The sequence below is a fragment of the Myotis brandtii genome, unplaced genomic scaffold (assembly GCF_000412655.1).
Source record: "Myotis brandtii unplaced genomic scaffold, ASM41265v1 scaffold186, whole genome shotgun sequence".
Lineage (NCBI taxonomy): Eukaryota > Metazoa > Chordata > Mammalia > Chiroptera > Vespertilionidae > Myotis > Myotis brandtii.
This window is the reverse complement of record NW_005356905.1, coordinates 3,103,413-3,131,359: the sequence shown is the minus strand read 5'-3', so window position 1 is coordinate 3,131,359 and position 27,947 is coordinate 3,103,413. Positions and strand designations below refer to the sequence as shown.

The window sequence follows — 27,947 nt, the reverse complement described above, 5'->3', positions numbered from 1 at the left end:
TGGCAGGAAGTGAGACCTGTTTCTTCCCCAAATGTACAACCCCCTGGGGGTGGGGGGTGTGTGTCACGATCTAGTGAGAAGCCAGATAGCGGATAATGAGACCTGCAAACTAGTGTCAATAGTATTGGCCCTACCACAAAGCGGGTTTTGTGACCGTGGGCAAGTCACTTTGGGGGCTTCCAGTTCCTCATCTCTCCAGATGGGGGCGATCGTGTTTGCTTTGCCAACGTTACCGGGGTTGTCAGGAGAAGCCAGGAGCTAAGGAATGTGAGCAACACAAGTGATGGCGAAATCTAATACATTTAATCAACAGCGGTTGCTAATATTTAGATACAGGAGAAGGGAAAGAGAACGATGGAAAACTTCCAACACAGGTTCCAAGGTGCTCAGTTTCTATTGGTTCCCTTCAGCTCCCCTTGGGGCACCCCGCTTCCGCGTGGAGAAACCCCAGCCCAGTCACACGAGTCTCCCTCTACGGAGCACCGGCGGCTTGGAACCTGCTGGAAGAATGTTGTGAGAATGAGCAGAAAGCTGCCAGCCGCTGAAACTCGCGCTTCTGCCGAGTCAGCTATGGCCGGGCATGTGCGGGCCTCCCCCTCCTCCGGCAGTGCCGGTGCGGGCTGACTGTCGGATGTCGCCCAAACGCTCATTCATCAAACAAGGCTTTCTCCCCCGATGCCCCGTGGGCCCAAAGCGGCTCGGCTACGCAGACATCAGGGGTGAGAGCCTCAAGGGCCTCTGCGCTCGCAGCTCGCAGCCACCGCGTTGAATCCAAGCAGTTCCCTCGGTGGAGAAGGGATCGATGGTGTCCGTGCGGGTTTCCGCGATAGAGGTTCTCTGCGGGCCTGCACCTCCTCGGGAAGGCAATTGAGCGCCGGTGTCTGCAGCACCCAGCCCCTCCCCGCACTCTCCCCAGTTTGCTTCCTGCTGCAGTCAGTCCGGGCCCACATTAACTCTCCCCACTTGTGAGTGCGCACACACGAGTTCCCCAGGGCGGTCCTTCCATCTGTCTCCCTGGGGAGTCCAGCTTCTCAGCATTGACCTCCAGCCACGGGGTGCAGGGAAGGTGGCAGAATGGATGGATTGCCGGGATGGGGTGCGGGGCGGGGGGGGGGGGGTGTTTAAGGCACAGAAATTAGCTGCCGGTGCTAAAGGGTTTGCTTTCTTCTTCGGTTTCAGACACACAAAAAAGCAGTGGGATGCCCGTTGGCTAACTGCTGCCCGCCGAGCCCTGGGCTCACTTCGCAGGCTGCTGCCGACTTTCCCACCGCAGTCCCGCCGGGCGCCCGGGCTTCGGCCCCTCGCGGTGTCTGCGGAGGGATGCGCCCCGGGCACTGGCTGTCTCCTGGCAGGTGAACGCCGGCCTGTAGGCTAAAGCCCCAGAGCGTCCACCTCGCGCCCCCAGGTTTTCTGCTCCTCCCCAACCCCTCCGAAGGATGTGCCCCTTTGGAGGTGTCGGGGCTCCCAGCCCGAGGGTGGGGGGAGGGCGCCTCCCTATCCCTCCTCCCCATCCCCGCCTCGGCTGCGCTCGGGCTTTTACTGCAGTAGCCGGAGGTGACAGGGACGCCTCAGCCTCCTCGGCTGCTCTCAGAAGCCGGCTTCCCCAGCCTCCCCAAGGTCCTGCACCTGAGGGGCCGAGCCCGGGGGGGTGCTACGAGCCGCAGGAAACCGAATTTTAGAATGTGGAAGTCGCAGGGCTGCATTCCTCCCGGGACCAGCCCGAGCGCCCAGCGCTGACAGCCAGAGGCAGCCTGTGGGAAGTTGGGACCGTGGAGCAAAGGGGGAGGGGAGTGGTGCAGCTCTGTGAGGAGTCGCTGGAGCAGCGCGGTTGGACACAAGTTTGCGTGGGAGTGTTTTCCTTTTGTCAATAATTAATCGGTCTGGCAGGATTGGAGTTTTGGCAATAGGGCAGGCGGCGGGGCCGAACACCCCACTCTGGGAAGCTCGGAGGCGCCGGGCGCAGGGGGAAGCTCGCAGCATCTGGAGAGGCGCCAACGCGCTGGCGCTCACCTAAGCCGCAGAGAGGTACACCCAACCGGGAGGTAAGCATCTTCCGAAATATCTGCTTGAAACATCATTTTAGTAGGATACAATTTCTGCCTTTATAGGGGGAAAACAGTACCGAGCTTTAATGCAATTTATCAGTGTATTATTTAACGGCATTTAAATTTTAAGAATTCAAAGGGTTTTTTTTCCATTTGCCTTGAACTATGTGAGAAACTATGATGTTTCACTCAACAGACACCAAACTTTATTACTGAAACTTTCCAAGCCAAGAGAAGAGAAAATTACTTTGTAAATGACTTTCATTACTTATCTTTGTGCAGTTCAGAGATAGCTATTCAGGGAGATATCATTGGGAGGTGCTTGGTTTCATTCTTAAATATTCCTCTTTATCTACTTTCAGACTCTTACGCAATACCTTTTGCCCATAAGCTATTTCAGACAATAATACACACGAGTGAACTGCCCCAAGAGTGATGGATTTCCAAGAAATACATTCAACATTTTCTCATAATTATTAATAGTGTGTATTTTCTCAAGAGTGCTTAACTGATCGCTTATAAGTAACCCAGACTTCTAAACCCAAGAAGGAAGGTATGATAGTTAACTTTGCCATGGGGTTGTGGGAATAGAGAGAGAAAGGTTTTCGATATGGGCAGAGATTCTAATTCAGAGATCTATTTCAACTCAAGTGAAATTCACCTAGTTGGCAATTAACATATGAGCTCAGCCATGATCAAGTAAAGAATTGGAAGAATTGTTAAATGTAAGTATTTGCCCTAAAACCACAAATAAATGCATCAGGAATGTTGGGAATGTTGTTTTTCTAAAAGACTTTGTGGCACGGTAGTTCTTTTAATGAAACAAAAATTAAGAAATACATGGTCATTTTTGTTTGTGAACTTTTTAGAGTATTGTATAAAACTAGTGAGGTATTAGGAACCTGATTTTCACATCAGAATTAATTATAATCCTATGCTTTTAAAAATAGGCATCATTTTGAATGCTGTTTCAGTAGTTCTGATGGCTTTGTACATATATTACTAGAGCAACAACAAACTTTCATATGAAATGCAGCCACCTTCATTATTCAAATATTTCTATGCAACTATTTAATAACAATAAATTAAGAATGGTTTGTCAAACCAAATGCATAGGCAGCCTAGAATTTGACTGGATTTGAAGTTGAAAGTCAATCAGCCCTCAACTTCTATCAGGTTTCTTAACCCCCTGTTTGTAAAAACTTTTGTTACAAATACTTTTGTAAAAACTGTCCCTCCTAATTCTATATCTACTATGTCAGCACAAATGATTTTACCACCAAGTATACAAGATGCAAAATCTTCATTAAAAATTATTCAAATGGGACTCAACCTTCAGAATGTTGGAATGAAGAGCTCCGTAAACCCACTCTTTAGCAACACAACAATAACTGGTGAAAATTATAGGCAAACAACAATTTAGTCTCTAGAAATTGTCCTGAGAAAATGCAACAAATACAGAAAAATTATTCAACACAAACTACTAAGTTTCAGTAAGAACAGCAAGAGTTCCACATCCTACTTCCCTGCCCCCCTCCAGGTGGGTATGATAGTACTCCAGGTAGGAGCCAAGAACACAGGGCTCCTTCTCAACCTCAATCCCAGTCTAGAGCTATAGTATATTTCTGAGAAAAGCAGGCCACCAGCATCTAATCCTCCCAGCTTTATGTTGCAGAAGCTCTAATCTAGTCAAGATTAGGTGAGAGGTCTGAGGCTGTCTTCCTCCAACCATCCCTCATTCTTAAGGCAAAGAAGAAAAACTAAACAACGAAAAGACCAATAACCCATTTTAAAATGGGCAGAGATTTTTTTTTTATTTTTAAATATATTTTTATTGATTTCAAAGAGGAAGGGAGAAAGAGAGAAAAACATCAATGATGAGAGAGAATCATTGATCAGCTGCCTCCTGCACGCCCGCGACTGGGGATCAAACCTGCAACCCGAGCATGTGTCCTGACCACGGAATCAAACCGTGACCTCCTGGTTCATAGGTCAATGCTCAACCACTGAGCCACCCCTGTCGGGCACGAGATTTTAGACAATTCTCTAGAAACAGAATTTCTTCAAAGAAGATGTCCAATCAACACATGAAAATGTGCCTACTATCATTACTTTTAGGGAAATGAAGATAAAAACCACAGAATATCACTTCACACCAACCAAATGGCTATAATAAAAAAGCATATTGGAACCATCATATATGGCTGGTAGGAATATAAAATGTTGAGTTGCTGTGGAAAATAGTTTGGTAGTTCTGCAAAGGTTGAATATAGAGGTACCATATAACCCAGCCATTTCACTCTTAGGTTTACATCTAAGAGAATTGAAAACCTATGTCCATGTAAGAACTTGTACACAAATGTTTACAGCAGCATTATTCAAAATAGTCAAAAAGTGAAAACACCCAAGTGTTGACTAATGAATGGATAAAGTGTGATATGGAATGGAACAATGGAGTATTATTCAGCAGTACAAAGGAATGAACATTGAAAAGATTATGCTAAGTGAATGAAGACCACATATTGTGTTATATTCACAATAGGCAATCCCACAAAGAGAGAAAGTAAACTCATGTTTGCCTATGGCTGGAATGGAGGGTGGAGTTGGGGAAGAATGGGGAGTGACTGCTAAAAATGCAAGGTGTCTTTTTGGAGTGATGAAAATGCTCTAAAATAGATTGGTGATGGTTGCATAACTGTGAGTATACTAAAAACCATTGAACTGTGTCCGTTAAATGTGTGAATTGCATGGTATATGAATTATATCTCAATATAGATTTTATAAATTATCCAATATATTAAAAACAACAGATGGTTTAGAACTTGAAGTTCATGAATCCCCATTTACCACTAGACCAATATTTTACATGAGGCTTTTTCCCAAGGGTCACATTGAAATATAGGAAGTAATAAAATGTGGCACAGGTGTTACACAGCTACGTGATTTGCATGTGTTTACACACCTGCCAAGGCTCTCTTCTGTTTAGAAACAAATCAAATGTCATTCATGTAGTCCTACAGAGAATTTGCTTGCAATGCCTTATCTTTTTGGATGCACTCACTCACTCATAATATTAATCCAAGTCCATCGAGGCCAGTTGTTCCTCCTGCTTCTAGATAAGTCTAGTCTTTTATCAGTTCTGCAGGACACACTGAATGGGAGAGGGAGGTTACCTGACTCTCAGATTACACTAGATTGGCCCTGGAAGTAGGAGTCTTGGGGAAAAGGAAGAGCTGTAGCAGCCACTATTGTCCTCAGAGTACGCTGCCATGTCATTGCTGGGAAGCATGTCCTGTGATTATAATGATGTCAAGTACAAGAGAAACTCTCACATAATTACTACACTCCTCTTTTCATCTTTTATGTTTTGAGTCCCAGTAAACTGCCTGATCCTGTACCGAGAATTTTAGAATTGGATGATAATGCTTTGTCCAGAAATGGGAATATAAAATTAGTGATCATGTTTCATGAGGGTCGTGAGCAGCACATGAACTTGTTATGAGTACACTGAGCCAAACCACACCCTTTGTTTTAGGGATTCATGTAAGTCTACCTACATCAGAAACCACCAGATTTCCCACTCCCGCTAGCACAGGCTTATCTGTCCACGTCTATGTTTAGAAGCGCATACCATGCTGATGAAAATGGGTTCTGTGTGGTTTTTGACCATCAACTGCTTTGTAAATGCCCACCTGTTGTCTATAAATTAAATACATGTAGAAAGAAACTTGATCATAGTTGTTATTTATTAATATTGCTTTGATCAGGATTAATAATTAATGTATTCAACAGATATTTATTGTGCATCTACCCAGTACCAGGACAATTCTAGGCCCTGTATGAATAAACAAAACAAGCAAAAATTCCTGTCCTTAAGGGAGCTTACATTTTCTAGGGGATGTCAGACATTTATGTAATAAAATATAATAATAATAAGTGAGGTATATAGCACATGAGAAGGAGATAAGGCTCTGGAGAAAAATTAAGCAGGGAATGAGGTACAATGTTAAACTGAGGCATCAGGCTAGCAAGTAAAATTTCGTAATTAAATAATACAAAGCCCAACTGGTTGGCTCAATTGGTTGAACATCATCCCATGCACCTAGAAATGGCAGGTTCAATTCCAAGTCAGGGACACATGCCCAGGTTGTGGGCTCAATCCCCAGTAGGGGGCGTACAGGAGGCAGCTGATGAATGTTTCTCTCTCATTGATGTTTCTATCTCTCTCTCCCTCTCCCTTCCTCTCTCTGAAATCAGTAAAAACATGTTTTTAAAAATAATGTAAAGATCATTACAAACCTGGCCACTGTGACTCTGGGATAGGCCACAAGGATTACCAACTCCAAGTTAACTTACCCCTTAGGAGCTTTGGCTTGCCCTTCCCTTCAGTGTTTTTTTTGCTGCCTTGGTTTTACTGCTATTTCACTAAAGAAAATATTACATTAGCCACAACACATTCCAAGCTGACATGAGGAAGACATAAATGTAATACCTGCTCTACAACTAAGAACTACAACCTAAATAAAACACCACCTTATGATAACAGAATTTCTCATGGAAGGAAACCATTAGCTTGGGCTTTCAGTCTTCTGTTGGCCTTTCTCTTCCCCTTTGCCCTGGAGTCTTGCAGTCTGCCAGAGGACTGTGTGGTGAATAATTAAGAACCACTTTCCCAAAATTCATACCATTTGAAAAGTGAAAAGGTAGGGAAGAGGTTGAGGGGAAGAAAAATTCCCAAGCCATCCTGGAGAGGTGAAGAGAGAATAAATCTTTCCTAACTGCAGAGTAGAGCATGGAATCCCATGGGGGAGCTGGAAAAAGGAGGGGCAAAAGCAATCAGAGTTTCCATTCTCCCAGACTGTCCTAGAATCTCTAGTCAGAGCACCTGTTTTAAAGGATACTAGAGGCCCTCGCTGGTTTGGCTCAGTGGAGAGTGTGTCAGCCCTGGGACTAAAGGGTCCCAGGTTTGATTTCCATTAAGGGCATGTGCCTCAATTGTAGGCTTGATCCGTGTGGGAGGGAACCAATAGATATGTCTTTCTCACATTGATGTTTCTCTCTTTCTGTCTCTCCCCCTCCACTCTCTCTAAAAATCAATGAAAAAGTATTCTCCGATGAGGATTAACAACAAAAAATGTTTTAAAGATACTTAAGGATACACTGTTCTAGTAGAATATATTGCTTCAATGAAAAAGTATTCTCCGATGAGGATTAACAACAACAAAAAATGTTTTAAAGATACTTGAGGATACACTGTTCTAGTAGAATATATTGGGTGTGGTAGCTTTCCCAGAATAGAGCTTTTAGAAAATGGCTTAAAAGGGAGCACTGACTTGATTTTTTAAGTCAAAAGGGAACATTTATTTCAGGCTTAGACAAGAAGCATTTGAGAATGTCTAGAGTCATTAAAAATAAGTTAGAAGACTCCCTGGAATAGTGGAGTTATGGAGCATTAGAATTTTCATTTATTCAACACATTTTAATTGAGCAGCCACTATGTGCCAGGCCCTGGGGGAACGACACAGAGGAGGACCTTGCCTCAAAGATCTTTCTTTCTAGAGGTTACGGCATTTGCCTTTGGCTGCAAAATAGATGAAGCACACAGTGTTGAGGACAGAACTCTTGGGCCTGCCTGCCTTGACACCCGCTTCCAGACTGGGCTAGAGCCTCCTTCTGTGCCCCTACACTGCACTTCCCAGGCATGATGAGTACTTAGCACGTTGTGTGCAGATGCTTGCATAAGTGTCCCTCCTCCTCTCTGGAAAGCGGCCCAAGAAAAGTGACCATGTCAGTCTTATTCATGGTTTATATTCCTAGTTCATGCTTGTTGGTTATTTTATTGGATGGATGGATGGATGGATGGATGGGTAGGTGGGTGATTTGCCAGGTTATGATCAGAACTCTTTGCATAGAGAGGCAGTCTGACAGAGTAGTTAAGAGTGTGTGCTCTACATTAGCTATGAGACTTTGGGTCAGTTTTTCAATTTCTCAATGCCTCAGTTTCCTCATGTATAAAACGAGTATAGAAAGAGTGCCTTCGTTATAGTGTTGTTAAGGGAACTGCATAAGATAATACATATGAAGTGGTTAGCAAAGCTCTGAGAGTTACTCAATAAATATCTGCTATTATTACCAATGTGGAATGGCACTCTCCTGGGTGGCAGTTTTCTGTTCAAATATTGCATCCCTGCCCTTTCAGCTCTATTATAATATCAAAGGATGTCAATGAGGAATTTCAAGCTAAAGTTATCACTTTGAGTTCAAGATCTCAGAAAAGATTAAAAAGAAAATTTGGAAACGACTATAAGTAGGATATTGAACAATAAAATTTTTAAAAGTTCAAGAGGCATGTCTAGAGCAACATTTCTCAGGCAATACAATGGCTCTCCAGCTCTCACCACACCCTCCACAAATATCAGAGTACCAGTTCATCTCTGTTCTGGAACACACTTGGTACGCCTCATAGAATGTCATGCCCAATAAGCATCAGTGAAAGTTCACTGATGCAAAAGAAAGAAAGAAAAGTGGGGGGGGGGGGAATTCATTTGAAGTAGAATCTTATCTAAACCTAAGAGTGTTATATTATCTTTGTTTCTTTTGAAAATCTAATAATCCTCTTTTTGTGTAAGACCTTGAGTAGAGTTATCATACTACTTCCTCATATGCAGTTACGTATTACCTTCTAAATGCTTCCTTCCTTCCTTCCTTCTATCTAAATGCTACCTTTCCTATCAGAGGAAATTCATTTGGCCTCTTCCCCAACCATGAGGGAAGTATCATTTTTTGTATCTTTTAGTCATCCATTATAAAGTAATTTTTAAGTAAATTAGTTTATTGTCATCTCATTGATAGAAAAAAATAGGCATAGAAAGAATATGTAACTGACCCTAATACTTCACTTACCAACTCTTTTTATTCCTTGAGGCCACAGATATTTTATCTACTCCACAGGGACAGCTTGGTCCTTACATCCTATATAATAAAAGCCTAATATGCAAATCAACCGAACAGCGGAACAACCAGTCGCTATGATGCACACTGACCACCAGGGGGCAGACGCTCAATGCAGGAGCTGCCCCCTGATGGTCAGTGTGCTCCCACAAGGGGAGCACTGCTCAGTCAGAAGCCTGCTCACGCTGGCGAGCGCAGCAGCGGTGGTGGGAGCCTCTCCCACCTCCGCAGCACCACTAAGGAGCAGCGAGCAGGCAGGCAGTAAGGAGTGAGGGGTCCCAGACTGTGAGTAGGCACAGGCTGGGCTGAGGGACCCCCGCACCCCCAGTGCACAAATTTCGTGCACCAGGCCTCTAGTTTTTAATAAGATGTTTCATTGCCTAAAACTTTAAACAAAGAAAAGATTGAATCGTGTTGGCCTAGTTCTAGTTTTGATGGGCAGGAAAATCAATTTATAATATAGGACAAAATGTTGTTCCACTGGTTTCCTCCATTTAGCAGGAAACAAACACTGATGTGAACATGAACAGGTGATATGGTACCCCATGACCTTTGGGATGAATTCTTTCTTCCAGACCAACGGGCATCGCCATATTACCCTCTTACATCAAACTTTCTGAAGGTTCAATAGAGTCACCTGAAAGGAATCTCTTAGAAGGAGTGGAAATAAAATGCAAGTAGTGAGGAATAGAGTGAAGAAATAAAATGGAGTCTCTATGGTCAAGCTGCTGAATTGTTAAAATCAAGTAGGCTGAGCCTTGAAAAATGATTCTATTCTTGCTTTCACTATCTGGAAACTTAAACCTTTGAACCTTCCAGTTGTGCCTGGAATATACATGTATAAATCCTATAAGATAACCTTCTAACAGCCCTTAAGGATTTAGGGGAAAAAAATGTTTAGTTGACCAGACCACCTGGCACCCAGCCTCCAGACCACCTGGCATCTATCATACAGAGTGACACACAACCGGACACATGGCATTTGGCTGATAACTGTCCTGGATCAATACAAGGGCCAATAATGCAAGACTGATTATTCTCAAAGATGTGACTTTTACAATAAGAACTCTTAACTTTTCTTTTTCTTCAGAACAGTTCTAGGTTTTAACTAGCTGTGTTTCCAGTTGTCAAACTCTAAGACCCTTGAATAAATCTTTTATCATTTTTTCTATTAAAGCTTCCTGATTCATTTATGCTTGATTGATATTAGAAAAATAAGAGAAACACAATAATAATTGTGATAAAAGCAACCCTCAGAAGATGTTGTCCATTATCTGTATAAACAGTTTCCCTAATGGAATTCTCACTACTTCAACCAAGCAACCTCTTCCCCTTGAGGTAGCTCATATTGATTAAAGGTTTTCTCAAGAATCATCTCTGAAAACAATAAAACTATTACAAGCCTTCCCCTCCATGACAGCTATAATACCACTTAAAACGTCTTAGATCTGTTAAGACCTCCATGACATGCTCTCCCCACTAACCTTTTCTCAACATTTCCTGTTGGAAATCTTTCAGACACTCTCCATCTAGCTTCCTAGGGTGTCTGAAGTGACGGTTTTTAACAGCTGGAAGAAGGATGCTCATCAAAGTCAAGAGCGGTGGCCCCCTTTTCTCAGCCATGGCACAGTACTTCTATAAATACATGCATAAGAATATTGGTACTATGGTCTGAATATGTACCCCTGAAATTCATGTTGAATTCTAACTCCCAAAGGTGATGGGAAGTGCTTAGGTCATGAGGAGGGAGCCTTCATAAATAGGATTAGTGTTCTTATAAAAGATGCTCCAAAGCCCAGCAGGTGTGACATAGATGGTTAAGTGTCTTCCCATGCACCAAGAGGTCACCGATTTGATTCCCAGTTAGGGCACATGCCTGGGTTACAGGCTCAATCTTCAGTAGGGGGCATGCAGGAGGCAGCCGGTGGATGTTTCTCTCTCTCTCCCTTCCTCTCTCTGAAATCAATAAAAGATACCTTTAAAAAAAGAGAGAGAGGCTCCAGAGACATCCCTCGCCCCGTCCACCATGTGAGGACCCAGCAAGAAGGTGCTGGCTATGAACCAGGAAGAGGCCTTCACCAGAATGCAACCAGGCCAGCAACTTGATCTAGTCTCCAGAAATGTGAAACATTTCTGTTGTTTATAAGCTACCCAATCTGTAGAATTTTGCTATAACAACCCAAATGGACTAAGACAATTGGATCACTTATTTATTTGCCAACCATATCACAACACTATTGGCTCATAATGAGCTTGAAGTCAAGTAAAATTTCTTAGTCTTTTTTACTTAAACTGGCTCACAGGCCACATTTCCCCCCCATATTACCCTTGGGCAATTGACTTTGTGAACTAAAGAACAAGACTTTATATTTCCCCCAAAGTTTTACCCTCAGTCATTCTCTTATCTGCTCAGTCTTTTAATTCCACCCCATAACTTGAGTTCATCTGCAAATTTGACCACCCATACTTCCTATGACTTAATTCAGGTGGACACTAATGCTACAATGGTCAGAACAAAATACATAGCCCCTGGGCTCACCACTAAAGACCCACTCACCATCTTTATAAAACACTTCTTAAAATTATTTCATTTAATTCTTACAACGCTCCTATGAATAAGATACTATCATCATTCTACATGTGAGGACAGAGATTCAGAAAAGACTACCTGAATTGCCTGATGTGATACAGCTAATAAACAACAAATAAGAAATAAGCCTTGCCCGGCTGGAGTGGCTCAATTGGTTGAGCATCGTCCTGTGCACAGACCTGGGTTTTGGGTTCAATCCCCAGCCGGGGCATGTACGGAAGGCAAGGGATCAATGTTCATGTGTTTCTTTCTCTCTTTCTCTCTCTCTCTCTCTCTCTCTCTCTCTCTCGGCAAGGGATCGATGTTCATATGTTTGTTTCTCTCTCTCTCTCTCTCTCTCTCTCTCTCTCTCTCTCTCTCTCTTTCTCTCTCTCTCCCCATTCCTTTCTCTAAGCATGTCCTCAGGTGAGGATAAAAGAAAAAAAAAAGAAACAAGCTTTAGGGTTTCTGTTTGCAGTGTTTTTTTTTCAAAGACAGATTTTTAAATACAGTGATTAAATAAATATGCAATCTCTGTTTCCTTCCTCCCCACCCAAGGGTATCAACAGAGACTAATTAAAATCAAGAAACCTTTTCCAGAAACCCAGTAGGTAAAACAGACTAAAAGCAAGCTGCTTTGATAGAAGCAAGGGTGGGGGGACACTTAGCCTCATCTCTCTGTCCCACCTGGGACATCCCCTCAACCTTGCCCTAGATCAGTGATGGCGAACCTTTTGAGCTCGGCATATCAGCATTTTGAAAAACCCTAACTTAACTCTTGTGCCATGTCACATATAGAAATTTTTTGATATTTGCAACCATAGTAAAACAAAGACTTACATTTTTGATATTTATTTTATATATTTAAATGCCATTTAACAAAGAAAACTCAACCAAAAAAATGAGTTCGCGTGTCACCTCTGACACGTGTGTCATAGGTTCACCATCACTGCCCTATATGTTCGCCATCACAGTCCTTAGAGTACATTGGGAAGTCACTAGCCAGGTGCATGTCCTCAAACTGTAACCTTTTCTAAAAGTAATTTTTAAAATAAGACTAGGTTGTCATCCCTTATTTTTATAATACATTCTAAAATTTTGTGGGAGAACACCCATCTAAGGTTTAATAATCTTTTACAAGAAACACAAATGTTTTAAAATTTGAAGACATCTTTGGGTTTATTCAAATGTTTATTTTAACAGATGAAGAAACAGCAGCCCAGAGAGGAGAAGTAACCCAGAATTATTCCGTGGAGGAGCAAGAACAAGAACCCAAGCCTGGACCCTCCTGGGCAGGTAAATTCTTCTAATCATACCATGGAGTCTCGCTTTTAGAAACCTGACCCTTTTGATTATAAAACAACACCTTTAACAAGACGAAGTTTCTGGTTCCCACTTAAGTAGCTAACAGAGACATATTATATACTCAATGTTATAATGGCATTTAAGATGACACAAAGGGGTAAAGTGTGGCAACTAGCTTTAGTAGTGAGGCCTTGAAACACTGGCTCTTAGTTAACAGGCATTACACAGGTTCCTTTGAAGTATATGCAGAAAACTTCATGCAAAATTTGCAAATATTCCAAGGAGTTCATACATGTTCCCCATGCCACCCCCCAACTTTTGGCCTCCAGGTTAAGAACCTCTGGCCAATTCCAGTACAAGTGCCAGTGTCGGGCTTGCATAGCACCAGCTACTATCTTATTTCTGGGTCTGTTGGTTAGAGGCTGCTTCTGTGTCAACATCCTTCATCTTTTATTTAAATGGAGCAGCATCTTATTCTGGAGGAACTTTGATGAAGAGAGGAGTAATGTTTTAATAAGTTATTAGTTAACCAGATGGGGCAAATTAATAGAGAAATATAAGATGAAAGCATTTTCTTTCAAAAATGTTAACAATAAAAGTGGGGATGGTCAGTGTTCATAATAGGAATTTATTTTCTTTCTGTTTCTTTTTATTTTAAAAAAAGAAAGGAAAGGAAATAGAATTTTTAAAAAACATAGATTACCACTAGCTGCCTACTCACTTTTATTAAACCAATAGCCAATGGGGAAAAAAAGAGTAGGGGGTGTGGAAAAAAAGAAATAGATGTATCTTCTGAATGATTGTTTCTTAATCCTTCCCTTTTGCTAGAAAAGATTTATGGTTCTGAAATGGTTCACAACAATTTCTTCATTTAAAATAGTTTTTCCAGCGGGAATAGCTCAGTGGTTGAGCATCAACCTATGAACCAGGATGTCATGGTTCAATTACTGGTGAGGGCACATGCCCAGGTTGGGGGCTCAATCCCCAATTTGGGGCATGCACGAGGCAGCCGATCAATGATTCTCTCTCATAATTGATGTTTCTATCTCTCCACCTCCCTCCTCTCTGAAATCAATAAAAATAAAATAACCAGAAAAAAATAGTCTGGGCAGCTCTGATATTACTTTAAAGTTATTGATAATAAGGCTTGATTTTACTAATTCAAAAAGTATCTGATGGACACGCAGCATTTGGACAGCACTGCTACGGGAGGCAGTATGGTGTGATGAACCATTTTGGAGTGAGAGAGTCCAGGACTGAATTCCAGTATTACCTCCTCCTTAGCTTTGACAATAAATGAGGTACAAAAACTTAATGAGCCCCAGTTTCCTAATCTTTGAAATGAGGTCATATATATTTTATCTCCTTTATGACATTATGAATAAACATTTTGAAGAGTAACCTCTCTTAAAAAGACTTGTAATTTAATAACTAATAAAGTTCCTATGTTGTGCCTTAGAAATGATCTCATTCTCCTTTATTCTTTGCCTGGTATTCATAGCCTTAGCAATAGTGCATTAGCATAATGTGTAGTAATCATAACAGTTAACATTCATTTAGCCCTTCCTATGTATTATCCTAAATACTTTACACTTTTTAATCTTCCCAGAAATCATATGAAGTTCTATTATCATTCCTATTTTCCAGTCGAGGAAATAAAGTCCAAGCTGTGGAGTAGCTTAGCCAGGGTCAAACCCAGACAGAATCCAGAGCCAGAGCTTGTTAACAACTCTCCAACTTGCCTTTTGCCAGTATTCTCACCCAGCTCCCTGTGTGTTCACCATGGGGCGCATTAACTAAAGGGGTTCAAATATATGGTGACAGGTGGAAACTGAACTTTTGCCTGTGAACATGCAATAGAGTATGCAGATATCAAATTACAATGTTGTATTCCTGAATTTATATAATGTTATTAACCAATGTTACCTCAATATGTATAGTTAATCTTAAAAATGGAAATCATGCCCTGGCTGGTTTGGCTCAGTGGATAGAGCGTCAGCCTGCGGACTGAAGGGTCCCAGGTTCGATTCTGGTCAGGGGCACATGCCTGGGTTGTGGGCTCGATCCCCAGTGGGGGACTTGCAGGAGGCAGCCAATCCATGATTCTTTGTCATCATGGATGTTTCTATCTCTCTCCCACTTCCTTCCTCTCTGATATCAATAAAAATATATTTTAAAAAAATAAAAATGGGAATCATTTAAGTTAAGCACCTCGCCAGTGCCTGCCACAGTGGTACTTAATAAATGCTGTTTCTGTTCCTGAAGACTTGTACATGATAAGATTCATGTATCTTAATCCAAATATCATTTTAAAATATATTTTTATTGATTTCAGAGAGGGAGAGAGAGACATAAACATCAATGATGAGAGAGAATCATTGATTGGCTGCCTCCTGCACACCCCTTACTTAGGATGGAGCCCTCAGCCCAGACATATGCCCTGACCGGGAATTGAACCATGACCTTCTGATTCATAAGTCTACGCTCAGCCACTGAGCCATACCGGCTGGGCTTAATCCAAATATCTTTATGTCTTAGGATATTCCCTCTGGTATTATTTTTTTTAAAAAAAGTATTTTATTGATTTTTTACAGAGAGGAAGGGAGAGAGAGATAGAGAGCTAGAAACATCGATGAGAGAGAAACATCGACCAGCTGCCTCCTGCACATCTCCTACTGGGGATGTGCCCGCAACCCAGGTACATGCCCTTGACCAGAATCGAACCTGGGACCCTTCAGTCCGCAGACGGACGCTCTATCCACTGAGCCAAACCGGTTTTGGCCCTCTGGTATTCTTGACAAACAAACCCACATTCATTCAAAGAGGGAAAAGAACATTTCGTCTCACCCAGTTTAGGCCTATAGTTTTATCGGTTACAAAATTTTTTGGTTGAAAATATTTCTCCTAATATGCCCAGTTGTTGTGAGCCTTCTCTATGTTTACTTGAGAATAAACAAAGTTTTTAGGAAACAAACCATTGTTACCCATTTAAAAGAACAAGTTGGAGTTCAGCACTTCTCCCCTTTTCACTACAAGCGTACCCATCGCCATACACTTAGATGGCAAAAGAGAAGGAAACCAACAGTAAATACTGTGTCCTCACTGTTCTTCTCAGGAGAATGAAAAATCCACTTCTCTAAATTGTCAGCAAACTTTCTTTCTTTTAGTACAGTTTATCATTTAAGTAGCTCACTTCTAAGTACAAGATCACAAAGTGTAATTAGAGTACGTAATGTAATTGCCTAAAAGCAAGTTTTGACATAACTCTATAAACTCCTGCCTTTCCCTTCTCTCCTCCTCCCGCCCCCCCACCCCCCATCACTTCAGTAACTAGCTGACCTGGAATGCTAACCAGCCCAGTAGGGAAATGCCCCTGGATCTGGGGGTTTTCAGAGAGAACATGGCAACAATGCAGACTCCTAGAGAAAGCCTAGCTCTCTACTCATTCTCCTAAAACACAGTAATAACTGAGATACAGAAGTAGGTCAGCTGAGGGCTGTGAACAAGTAACAGGCTACATTGCTATTGTCACAAAAATCACTCCTATGAAAGATCAGTGTTGCTAGTCACCAAAATAGGAACAACACTGAACTCATCACTAGCAGTTTCCAGATTGTGGAATAAGAAATAAAGAATATGCCAGAAGAGCCCTAGCCAGTTTGGTTCAGTGGATAGAGTGTCGGCCCATGGGCTGAAGGGTCTTACGTTTGATTCTGGTCAAGTGCACCTATTCGGTTGCAGGCTCCATCCCAGCTCTGGTGTGGGCACATGCAAGAGGCAACCAATGGATGTGTCTTTCTCACATCAATGTTTCTCTCTGTGTGTCTCTCCCCCTCCCTTCCACTCTCTCGAAAAATATTATTAAAAAAAAAAAAAGAATATGCCAGAAGAATGAGGAGGAAAAGGAAGATGAACAACAGGAAAACAAAAGGTTTTAGGAGTAAATGTATTCAATGTTACCAAAAAAAAATTACAAAGAAAACAGAAAATTGGTATAAGAAAATTCTATTGGAAGAGTTTTGGTTGACCAACTACCTATGCAACCAGATATCCTTTGATAGAACTCTGGGAGCAGGACTCAGCGGGTATGCTTTGGACAAGTCGGTACTGCAGTAAGTTCCCTCCTGGCCCTCAGTTTGTTCTTGAACAAAAGTCTGCTTTCAAAGACCATCAAATATAACTGATAGATAGAGATGACATAAAAGCTTAATTTTTCATGGTCTGACGTCTAGCTCCTACGAAAACCAAGTTCTTAGAACCACACAGTAAGCAAGTAGTTCCTTTCCCAAATCCTGGGTTTGATGGCCAAGAGCTGGTAATGAAAGAGAAAGGCAGAACTGCTATGATATGCATGGAACACAGTTCTCAGGAAAGGGGTTTGTCATGACAGAAAAGTAGTTTCGGCCAAATGATTTAGCCACTTTTCCCATTCTTACTCCCTTTCAAGTGCAGTGAGTATTGGGGTCTTATGAGCCCCTTATTTCACATTCTTATAAAAAATAGATGGGCACATCCTAGAATTTATCATTTCCACAAGTACTGTAAGAAATTAAGCTACTAGAAGTTCACTGATGCCAGGAAGAAAACTAAACATGTCAACCCTCCTCTCAGAAGGTGTTTTGGTACATTGGCAGCTCCCAATTTTCACAAAAAGAAAGGAACCCCAATTGGGAACTCACAATTATTATTTGGAGATCTTTGGGGTTCTTTACTCAGTTTTGGATGGTACATCTATGAAATTTTGCCAGACCAGTAATACCCCATTACAAATTAAGAATCTCAATGAATTTTTAAAAATATTATTCAGACCATTTCTAAGTATATTTTTCAATTTCAGTCCATCATTTTTAGAGTTATTCACTGATATTTAATTTTTTAATTCTGGTAAAATACATATAAAATAACAGTTTATTATTCTTACCCGTTTTGAAACGTGCAGTTCAGGAGTGTTAAGTATATTCACATTGTTGTGCAACCACAGTGTTTTCATCTTGCAAAACTGAAACTCCATTCCCATTAAACAGCAACTCCCAATCCTGTTTCCTCCAGCCTCTGGTAACTGCCATCCCACTTCGTCTAGAGTTCGACTACTCTAGATGTGTCATGTAAGTGAAGACAGACATTATTTATCTGCTTTGTGACTGACTGACTGACTTCACTTAGCATAATGTCCTCAAGGTTCTTCCGTGTCGTAACATGTGTCAGGATTTCCTTACTTTTTAAGGATGAATACTATTTCATTGTATGCATCTACCCAGCTTTGTTCATCCACCCATCTGCTGGTGGGTGCTTGGATTGCTTCCACTTTTTGGCTACTGTGAATAATGCTGCTTTAACGTGTGTGTACATTTAGTGACTTCATTACTTTAAGGCCATGGTTAGTGCTGCAGCTCGGTTTACTTTTCCCTTCTAAAAACAGCGTGGTAGTCCTTGGGAAAATACCTTCAGAAGGAAAAAGCCACCCAGAGCTATACTCTTTCCTCTTTCCTTATTGGATAACAGGGTTTCTTTTTCTTTTTTTCAACAGGTATAAAGAGATTCATTCTAAGAAATGACATTATAGTTAAATACTTGGCCCAGAAGCCCTACTTTCCCCTCCAATTGGCAGAACTAAACAGGGGTAACTGCCCTGTTTTTCTATGAGTAAATGAAAAGTCACTAGGAACAGGACAAGATATATCAGTCCCCCATTATAAATTTCTCTTCCTAGTTATAACATCTACTCAACATTAAGGTACCCCATCTTCTTTTTGATAGCCACACAACACTGAGATTGATCTAATCTGAATTTAATAGTTATTAAATTACTATGAAATATCTGTTAAAGTCAAATTCTAAAATTTCTTCCCAGACAACAGAAGTCCTTTATTCATAAATACCTCTGGAGTCTGAAAAAAAAAAGCCAAATAATAAGTATAGCTTTGAATACACAATTACTCAACACATGCCATGTTGCTCAATGGCCTCAAATGATAGTTGGACTAGAAATACATGTTTCCTATTGTTCTGCTTTTGTTAGTGTTAATAAAAATGAGAGGCAGTAAGGGATTCAGATAGCCACAAAAACACTCTGCTCTTGTATATAACTCAAACCAAAACTGTACCAACAACAAGTTGGATAAATTGTTCGTGAGACTTTTTCTTTTTAGTACATGATTTCGTAACTCACTTCTATGTAAAAGATTATAAAACTTAGGAATAACTTAGTTGCCTAAAAGCAATAATATGCTTTGACTTACAATTGATTGTTTTTTTTTCCTCTCTGAGGAGTCTATAGAATTATCTAAATATTTCATGAATGGGTAAAGAAAGTTCCTTAACTGCCCTATGGCTGTTTGATTTTCTTCTCTGGCTTTGCTTCATTACAACTCTTAATGGTTTTCTTAGCTTACTCTAAGATTTGGGCTCTGAATTCATCACTTCTGGTCTGACTTCTAATATTCAACCTGGTATCAGCGTGAGGAATTGCTTACCTAAGGATGGCTAGAGAGTACTCTACAATGGAAAGAAAATTCCCAGGAAAATGTTAAGCAAGGATGGAACATTCTACGGGGCACAGAAAATACTGTAGTCACCAAAGAAAACTTAGAGCAAGATATCTGGAAACTGTGAAACCAATAAGCTAACATTGGGCCTGACTCTTACATGGATCTGAGGTTTTGCCATTAACCACAGGAACTGAGTCACCCTAAAAGAGCAGCTTGTGATTAGTCCCCCAGGACAGGAGCCACCACGTAAGATTGTGCAGCACACAGCCCACTCGGCGGTGTATGGTGGCCCTGACCAAAACACACTTGAAAATTTGTCCAGAGATTGCAGTGCCTTTTAAGCAGTGGTTTGTGGTAATGCATTGACTTTTTTGGTTGTTTTTTACTGTCCAGGCACTTCAATTAGCAAGCATAATAAAGGGCCAAGGTTTTTTTTCCTATAAAATATACAAAGCACTTCATTTTTAAAGTAACCGTTATGGAATATGCCACAAGGACTTTTTGACTTTATAATTTAGTAAAGTGTTGCAAATAGTTTAAAATTGTACCAATTCACAAGGAACAACAATAAACACTACTATCACTATTACTATTACTTCTGAAGAGTGCAAAGCCTTTCCCTACACTCCTTATCTCATCAGCGAGATAGATTTATCTTTATTTTACACAGGAAAGCCGTGACAGGGAGATTTGGAACTTTTGCAAAGACACAAAGTAAAGTGAATGAATCATTGAATGAATGAAGAGAAATAGAGAAAAAAAGAAAAGTGAAAAGTAAGGAAAAGAAGCAAAAGAAAAAGCTGCAATAAAATTCATGTCTCCAGATATTACCATCCTGGGATATTTTTTTCCCATTAGAACCACTTTTCTACCTACCAATTTTAAATTATTACTCACATAGAGTACGTATTTGTAAAGGCCATTTTAATGGAATTTAACATCATTTCATAATTGGTTTTTCCCCATGAGTTCATGAACTGAGCCACACCAGCCAGGTCAAGGTGTTTTTTTATGAACAAAGAAAATAACAAAATACAGTAGAAACTAATCAAATAGAACAGAATGAAAAAGAAAGTATCTGCATGCACCTATTTTGAGACATTTGTTTTACACTCCTGAACTGTCCATTTCAAAATGGGTAAGAATAATAAACTGCTATTTTATGTATGTTACCAGAATTAAACAAACTATTTTGAGATGTTTGTTTTAGTTATATGGTTATGTGTATAAATGTAGCCTGCATCACACTGTAAAATGTACTTTTCCTCTTTATTGTGTTTAAAAATGTTTGAATGCCAATCCTTTGTGGAAGGGTATTATTTAATTCTGTTAAGAATTTTTAGAAAAAGTTTTCCAGAAGTTCAGAACAACATAAGCAAAGTTCACTGGAGTTTGAAATAGGGATAACTCTGGACCTTTCAAACATTTCCTTTGTTTTTTGTTGTTGTGGTAGGGTTTGTTTGTTTGTTGTTGTTGTTTTGCTTTTAAAAATATTTAGTAGATTTTATTGTTAAGAACAGTTTGGCTCAGTGGATAGAGTGTCGGCCTGCGGACTGAAGGGTCCCAGGTTTGATTCCAGTCAAGGGCACATGCCTGAGTTGCAGGCTTGGTCCCCAGTAGGGGACGTGCAGGAGGCAGCCGATCAATGATTCTCTCTCATCATTGATGTTTCTATCTCTCTCTCCCTCTCCCTTCCTCTCTGAAATCAATAAAAATATATTTTAAAAAAAGAACAGTTTTATATTTATAGAAAAAATTGTATAGTATAGAGAGTTCCCATATATGCTCCATCCAATTCCCTAGTAACAGCTTACATTAATAAGCACTATCATTAACTAAAGCCTATACTTTGCTCAGATTTCCTTAATTTTCACCTACTATCACTTTTCAGTTCCAGGATTCCATTCAGGATAACACAATACATTTAGTTGTGTTTCCTTAAGCCGCTTTGGGCCGTGACAGTTTTTCACATGTGGCTTGTTTCTGATGACCTTGAGCGTTTTACGGAGCACTGGTTAGGTATTTTATAGGATGCTCCTCTATTGGAATGTGCCTGATGTGTTTTTCTCATGATTAGACTGAGGTGTTGGGTTACTGGGAGGAAGATTAACAAAGCTAAGGTACCATTTCACGGCATGATACCATAGGTACGTACTATCAGCAGGATTTATCACTGTGGATGTGGGCCTTGATCAGCTGGCTGAGGTGGTGCTAAGTAGCCTTCCCCACCATAATTTTACTCTTTTTTAACCCCCTTTCCACACTGGTCTTTGGGAAGAAATCACTCTGCTCCTTTTTAAAATAGATATTTTTCTATTGATTTTTAGGGAGAGTAGAAGAGAGAGTGAAAGACAGAAACATTGATGTGAGAGAAACACAGCAATTGGTTGCCTCCTGCATGGGCCCTGACCAGGGCCTGGGCCAGGGAGGAGCCTGCAACCAAGATAGATGTCCTTGACTGGAATCGAACCCAGGACCCTTTGGTCGGCAGGCTAACGCTCTATCCACTAAGCCAAATCGGCTAGGGCAATTGTAGGTCTTTCTGACTTTTCTCTTCAACTCCAGATTCTGACATTTTAGAAGTAAATTTAACCCCAAATATGTTGGGGGTTTTTGTTTGTTTGTTTGTTTTGTTTCTTTTAACATTCCTTTATACCTAGTACTTAGAAAGGAAAATCTCTTACTGAAAAAAAAAAAATCCAATAACTTGGAGTACTTTTTTTAGGTGGAAGAGAGCTGTAGGATCAAGTCTTCTGAAATATTCCCCAGGTAAATTCCACCCTACCCAAACACCTGCTACTCATCTTTCATTGAGGTTGCCTAACTTTCTACCACTCCTGTTCCCATGGACAAAAACAACAACAAAGAGCGTCCTGAGCAAGCCCAGACTCTGCTTTTGTTACTTCTCCGCATATTCTCCCTACAGTGCCCTCGTTTCGTGACTCACACGTGGGCTCATGTAAACACGTGCTGTTTTTATTGCTCTATTTATTTTAACTTTCTCCTCCATTCAGGCCAGAACAAAGCCCTCCCCCTGAGTAATGTGGATCATAAGTCCAGGTCTTCTCCCTCTCATTCTGGGAAAGGAGAGGAAATTTTACCTCCTCCCCCACTGTACACAAATCTAGTGAGAGGAAAATGTCATTGCTTGTTGCTAAAAGAGCAGTGACATTCAGCAATGAAAGACAGACTCTTAGTCCCCAATCAGGTATGAACTAACTTCTTAGTGGACTTCAAGTCCTTGCTTTTTCCCACTGTCCTAGTGTCCCCACCCAGTCACAGGGTTCCCTTTAGGATTCAGTCTCTCCCTCTGGCTCCCCAAACTCATAATCCTCCTCCCTCTCCTTCCCCTCCATCTGGCAAAACTCTGCTTTGGGTCTTTTATCCATGTGAAGATGAGCATTACTAACAAGAACCTTAGCTTTGTCATTTCCCAGTAATATTTGCAATAAACAAGCCTCCAGATCATCCTTCAGCTTGGAGGAGAATCTGAACTCTGTGGTTTCAGGAAAGTCGTGAGTAAGGAAAGAGTAGCATCTGGGGAAACAGAGAGGGTGGTGCTGAGGTCTTCCAGATATCCTACACACATGATTCCACTGTCCTTGCTCAACTTTGAGTCTTTGAAAGACTATGGCTCTCTTACATCGATCTTTCTCCCTCTCTCTTCTCTCTTTCCCTCCTCTTCTTCCCTTCCACTCTCTCTAAAATTAATGGGGGGGGGGGGATCCTCAAGTGAGGATTAACAAAACAAAACAAAAACATGCAATCGCTGACTATATTTAGTCAGGGGCACTGACCTCCTTCCCCTTAGATTGTCAAATGAAAAACTGACAACAGCCAGTACAACAATAGCTGTCCAGTGTGAATGAATCAAAATTATACCTTTTTTTTTCCAGATTGGCAAAAAAAAATTTTTGGTGTGCCGCAGAATTTTAGTAACTAGTTTATGTGTGCCATGAGATGGAAAAAGGTTGAAAATCGCTGACTTACAAATGTAGAACCTAAATATAGTGCATATTTTAATAATAAGTTGTAGCAGATGGTTTACCAATAATAACCAACTCTCTCTTCTCACCTTTTCATAATAAGAAACAATGAATACACAATCTTTAAAATTGCTTTTCATCAACAAGAGGGAACAGAGTCAAAGGGGAAAATCATTGCTTTTTATGGACTGACTCTAGATTTCATGAGAGTAAAGTGAGATGTGACAACATATGTTCGAGCTGGCTACTGAAAAGGCTGGAAAACAATACAGGGAACTGTAGGAACTGGCAAGAAAAAAAAAATTTTTAATCTCAATTCTTTAAATTGCTAGCAGTATGTGACCAAGGTCTTACAAGGTATCCGCCTTCGGTTCTATGGCTCAGGTGTCTTAGCTCAGTGCCTCTGTCTCAGGGTCTCTCAACAGGCCTGCAGGCAAGGTGTCCATCAGGGACATGCAAGCAAGAAATTTAATTTTAGAGGGGAAAGCAATGGCCAGGCAATTAACTTGTGCATTTTTAAAAGCTAAACTGTATAGAGAAAAAGTAAATAATATTTGTAAATGAGTAATTTATCTCATTTATGAAATTGAAAAGATCATTAGGACTATTTTAAATGGATTTTCAGTACAGGGTTGATTGTAAATAAGTAACGCCCATAAGAGAGCAGAGGCATCGATTTTTCTGAGATGATTGTTATTCAAAATTATTTCAACTTGGCTTTAGGGTGCAGGGAAGGCAGCATGTCCATAGGAGCCTAAAGCTTCATCCTCTTTTAACAGCATTCCCGTGTTAAAAACCTCACTCACAGGATAAAGAGCAAGTACTCGGCCTATCCACTACCAGCCGTGGGCAAACTACGGCCCGCGGGCCGGATCCAGCCCGTTTGAAATGAATAAAACTAAAAAAAAAAAAAAAGACCGTACCCTTTTATGTAATGATGTTTACTTTGAATTTATATTAGTTCACACAAACACTCCATTCATGCTTTTGTTCCGGCCCTCCGGTCCAGTTTAAGAACCCATTGTGGCCCTCGAGTCAAAAAGTTTGCCCACCCCTGCACTAGGCCCTATAGTGTCTGGCCTCACTCTAACCATTCCCTCCTCTTCATTTTCTCATACTCCCGGACTCCCTCACTAGATCTCTATGCTCCCTTACCTGCCCCCCGGACCACCTACCAAGCTCCTTCCCACCTCTAACCTTTGCATAAGCACTAGTTGAGCCCTCTGTCTTGGCCACTCTCCCCACCTGACTACCCATTGTTCTGTTAGACACAATCATCCCTTGGATCTTATCTCAAACATCTCTTCCTCAGAGATATGCTCACACTGGATCAGGTTTCCCATAGCCTCTTATGCTCAGCTCTTTTCAATAATGTAATTGATAATTATATATATGTATATATTATTTAATTGCTACCTGTCTCCCCAACTGGACCAAGTTCTCTAAGCAGAGGGTCTCTCCCCGTCTGAGCACATTCTCCCACCTTCAAAATTATCCTGGAACTTGACCCCTGAAGAATGTACTCTCATGTACTGATCAGCTACCTGGCACCACCCCAGATCCTATCTAGATAATGAAGAGGGAGCAAGTATGGGTCGCCATGAATAAGATTTTTTAAACATTAGGTTGAGTTTGACATATACAGTTGTCTAGTAAGATAGCCTAAAAGCTCAAACAGTGATAACCTATAATTTTCTGTGGAAAATCCCAGTTGCTTATATAATTTCGCTCACTGAAATGATCAGTCCTTCTGTCGCTCATTTCCTTCCAGACCTAACAGCATGGGTCATTGCTCTTTCTCTGCAACCAGAGCTAGGAGTTAAAAAAAAAAATCATTGGCAGTCACTTCTCACCGCTCTTTCTCTGCAACCAGAGCTAGGAGTTAAAAAAAAATCATTGGCAGTCACTTCTCACAAGGTCCACCTACCAGGACAAGGTCTTTACACCCTACTTAGTTCCCACTCTGGCTTTGAGGGAAGATGGGAGGCTGACTTTTCTTTTCATAGGAAAGTAAAACAACTCCAGTTGTTTTATCTGCTCATTTGAATTATCCTGACCATTATTACAGAGAATTACGACCTGGTAACACAAAGACTTGCCATCTGAAGTTTTTTGCCATCTTAAGTGGAAATTATCCTTATCAGAAAGTGTTACTTATCAAAGTCAAGTTACTAAAAGTCGACAGCAGAGAACCATATGCTATTTAAGCTGGGACTCTGAGTGACCCATATTTTTTTTTAAGTTGGTGACTTGACATTCATTCCTTCACTCATTCACTCAGCAAGTATTGACTGATTACCATCTCTATGCCAGGCACTAGGATCATGAGGGTCTCCCCAAAGTCTGAGACATTGGAGCAAAAAACATCTTGCCTGACTCAAGGGAGAATCAGAGAAAAAAGAGACAGCTTCAGGTCAGAAGATAGAAATGATCTTCAAAGAAAGTTAACTGTGATTTGAATAGTAAATGTTATCAAAATGGACTTAGATGAGGTGGCACCATTAATCTCAGGAGTAAGCGAAACAACACAATGTTCAGCTTGTTCCCCACAGACACAACAATGTCAACGAAAGTCTGCAAAACCTTCCCCAGGATCATTTTCTTTCTAGAAGATTTACATGTGATTATAACTGTCCTATATGGGGGAGTGGGGGGAAGAAACAAAACCACAAATGACTACTCAAGGGTACACTTTGTGCTTCCCATTTGTTTCAGAGGTCCCCAAGACCACCCACATGCTCAGGGACTCACTAGAATGACTAACAGGACTCAACATACATTGTATCCACAGCTATGGCTCATAGCAATGAAAGGATATGCAACGGGATCAGCAAGGGAAGAGAGACACTGGTGATATCTGAAGAAATCCATTTACAGGCTGCCTATGCTCTCTCCCTCCCATGAGTAGACATGGCGTATGCTCCCTTCTCTACCAGCAAAAAGTGATACATGTGCAATGTTTCTGCCCAGGGCAGTCCATTAGAAACTCCACACCAAGGTTCTTATTGGAACTGGTTATGTGGCCATCCTCTGCCTGGCAAGGAGCAAAATTTCAGGCTCCCAGAATAAAGCAGGTGTTCACCATTAATTATAGTGTTTGCATAATCTAGGCATAGTGAATCATCTTTATCCATCAGAGAATGGAGAGAACATTCCACAACCCAGGATCCCAGGCGCCAGCCAAAAGCCAAACTTGCACCAGGCCCTTCTAGAGACAGCAGCCTCAGAGTCACTGTATTAACTCTTCTGCACGCAATTCTTTCCATCTTCTTTCAGAACATGTTGTAGAGAACAGAAAATGCATGTTTCTCTCTCTGTGTATACATGACTAAAGAAAGTGTGGTCAGCTTCAATTTTTAGATTGTTATCACTAGAGTTATTACTAGGAATTATCATTTTTGGATGAATGTTACATTAATAACATTGTTGCTGTCTAGTGTTAATGATTATAGTGGCAATATTATTAATTTCTATGATACATTGTGTATAATATCTCAATATAATATTCATATGAACCCGTTCCATGATCATGTTAAAATCATGACAACCTCAGCAGATTCTGTGTCTGGCTCCTTATTATAGTTTTCTTCTAATCTGTTGCCTTCTTTAACAGGACGGGCCTTCTGCAGCTTGAAGGAGCCAACCATGGATTTCAGGCGTGTGAAGGACTATTTCTCCTGGCTCTACTATCAATACCAAATCATCAGCTGCTGTGCTGTCTTGGAGCCCTGGGAGCAATCCATGTTCAATACCATCTTGCTAACCATTTTTGCTATGGTGGTGTATACTGCCTATGTTTTTATCCCAATCCACATCCGCCTGGCTTGGGAATTTTTCTCCAAAATCTGTGGCATTCACAGTACACTTTCGAGTTGATCTTGGTTGCATTCTGTGAATTGGCAGTGCACATGTATATGTTGCTTACAACTCCTTGTTTTAGGTGATTACTGTGTCTTCTTTCACTTTCTGATCTAAAAAGCTCTTACTTCTCTATGCACTCTTAGGTCCTGCCTGAAATTTGAGATAGATGCCTCTTTAGGTTCTTTTGTACATGTTACATTGTGCATCAGACCAAGATAATACAATGACCTTACCTCACGTACCATATTTTCTCAACTTAAATCTATGACTTTAGTTGTTGTTTTTTTAAATCAGGAAATTTCATATAAAATTTTTCTGGAAAGTAGGCTTATGAGACCTATCAGAATCGTGTTTAAAATATCTGCTCCCTTGATACCTATTCTATACTAAAGGATATATTTTTAAAAATGTGTTCATAGGCTACTGTCAAAAGTATCAGATCCTTGTTTACAATATAAAGATGTGAATAAATTATATGGGCCCCCTAAAGTATTGTTTTCTTTTACTCAACTACTGATAGCTAAAATCCTTTTACTTCAAGTGCAAAAGAATAGGCTGGAGGCAATTATCTGCTTTCAGACATGGTTCCTGAATCACTTCAAATGCCTCTAAAAGTCTGGCTTTATAACAATTTAAAATCAACAATGTTGATTTTAGATAACCCAGTAGGTATTATAATACAAAATAATTTTTACATATAAGAAACAAAATATAATCAGAGTAAATTCAGACATTCTGACTC

General features: G+C 40.7%; 1 protein-coding gene across 1 annotated transcript; it reads left to right on the top strand.

Annotated features, from left to right (window-relative positions):
* Positions 1-392: 392 nt before the first annotated feature.
* SPTSSB (serine palmitoyltransferase, small subunit B) lies at positions 393-27,694 on the top strand. Its single transcript, XM_005864132.2, has 3 exons — positions 393-2,042; positions 12,769-12,861; positions 26,958-27,694. Exon 3 carries the CDS (start codon positions 26,990-26,992, stop codon positions 27,218-27,220), a length of 231 nt encoding a protein of 76 aa, XP_005864194.1. The 5' UTR covers positions 393-2,042; positions 12,769-12,861; positions 26,958-26,989; the 3' UTR covers positions 27,221-27,694.
* Positions 27,695-27,947: the final 253 nt, after the last annotated feature.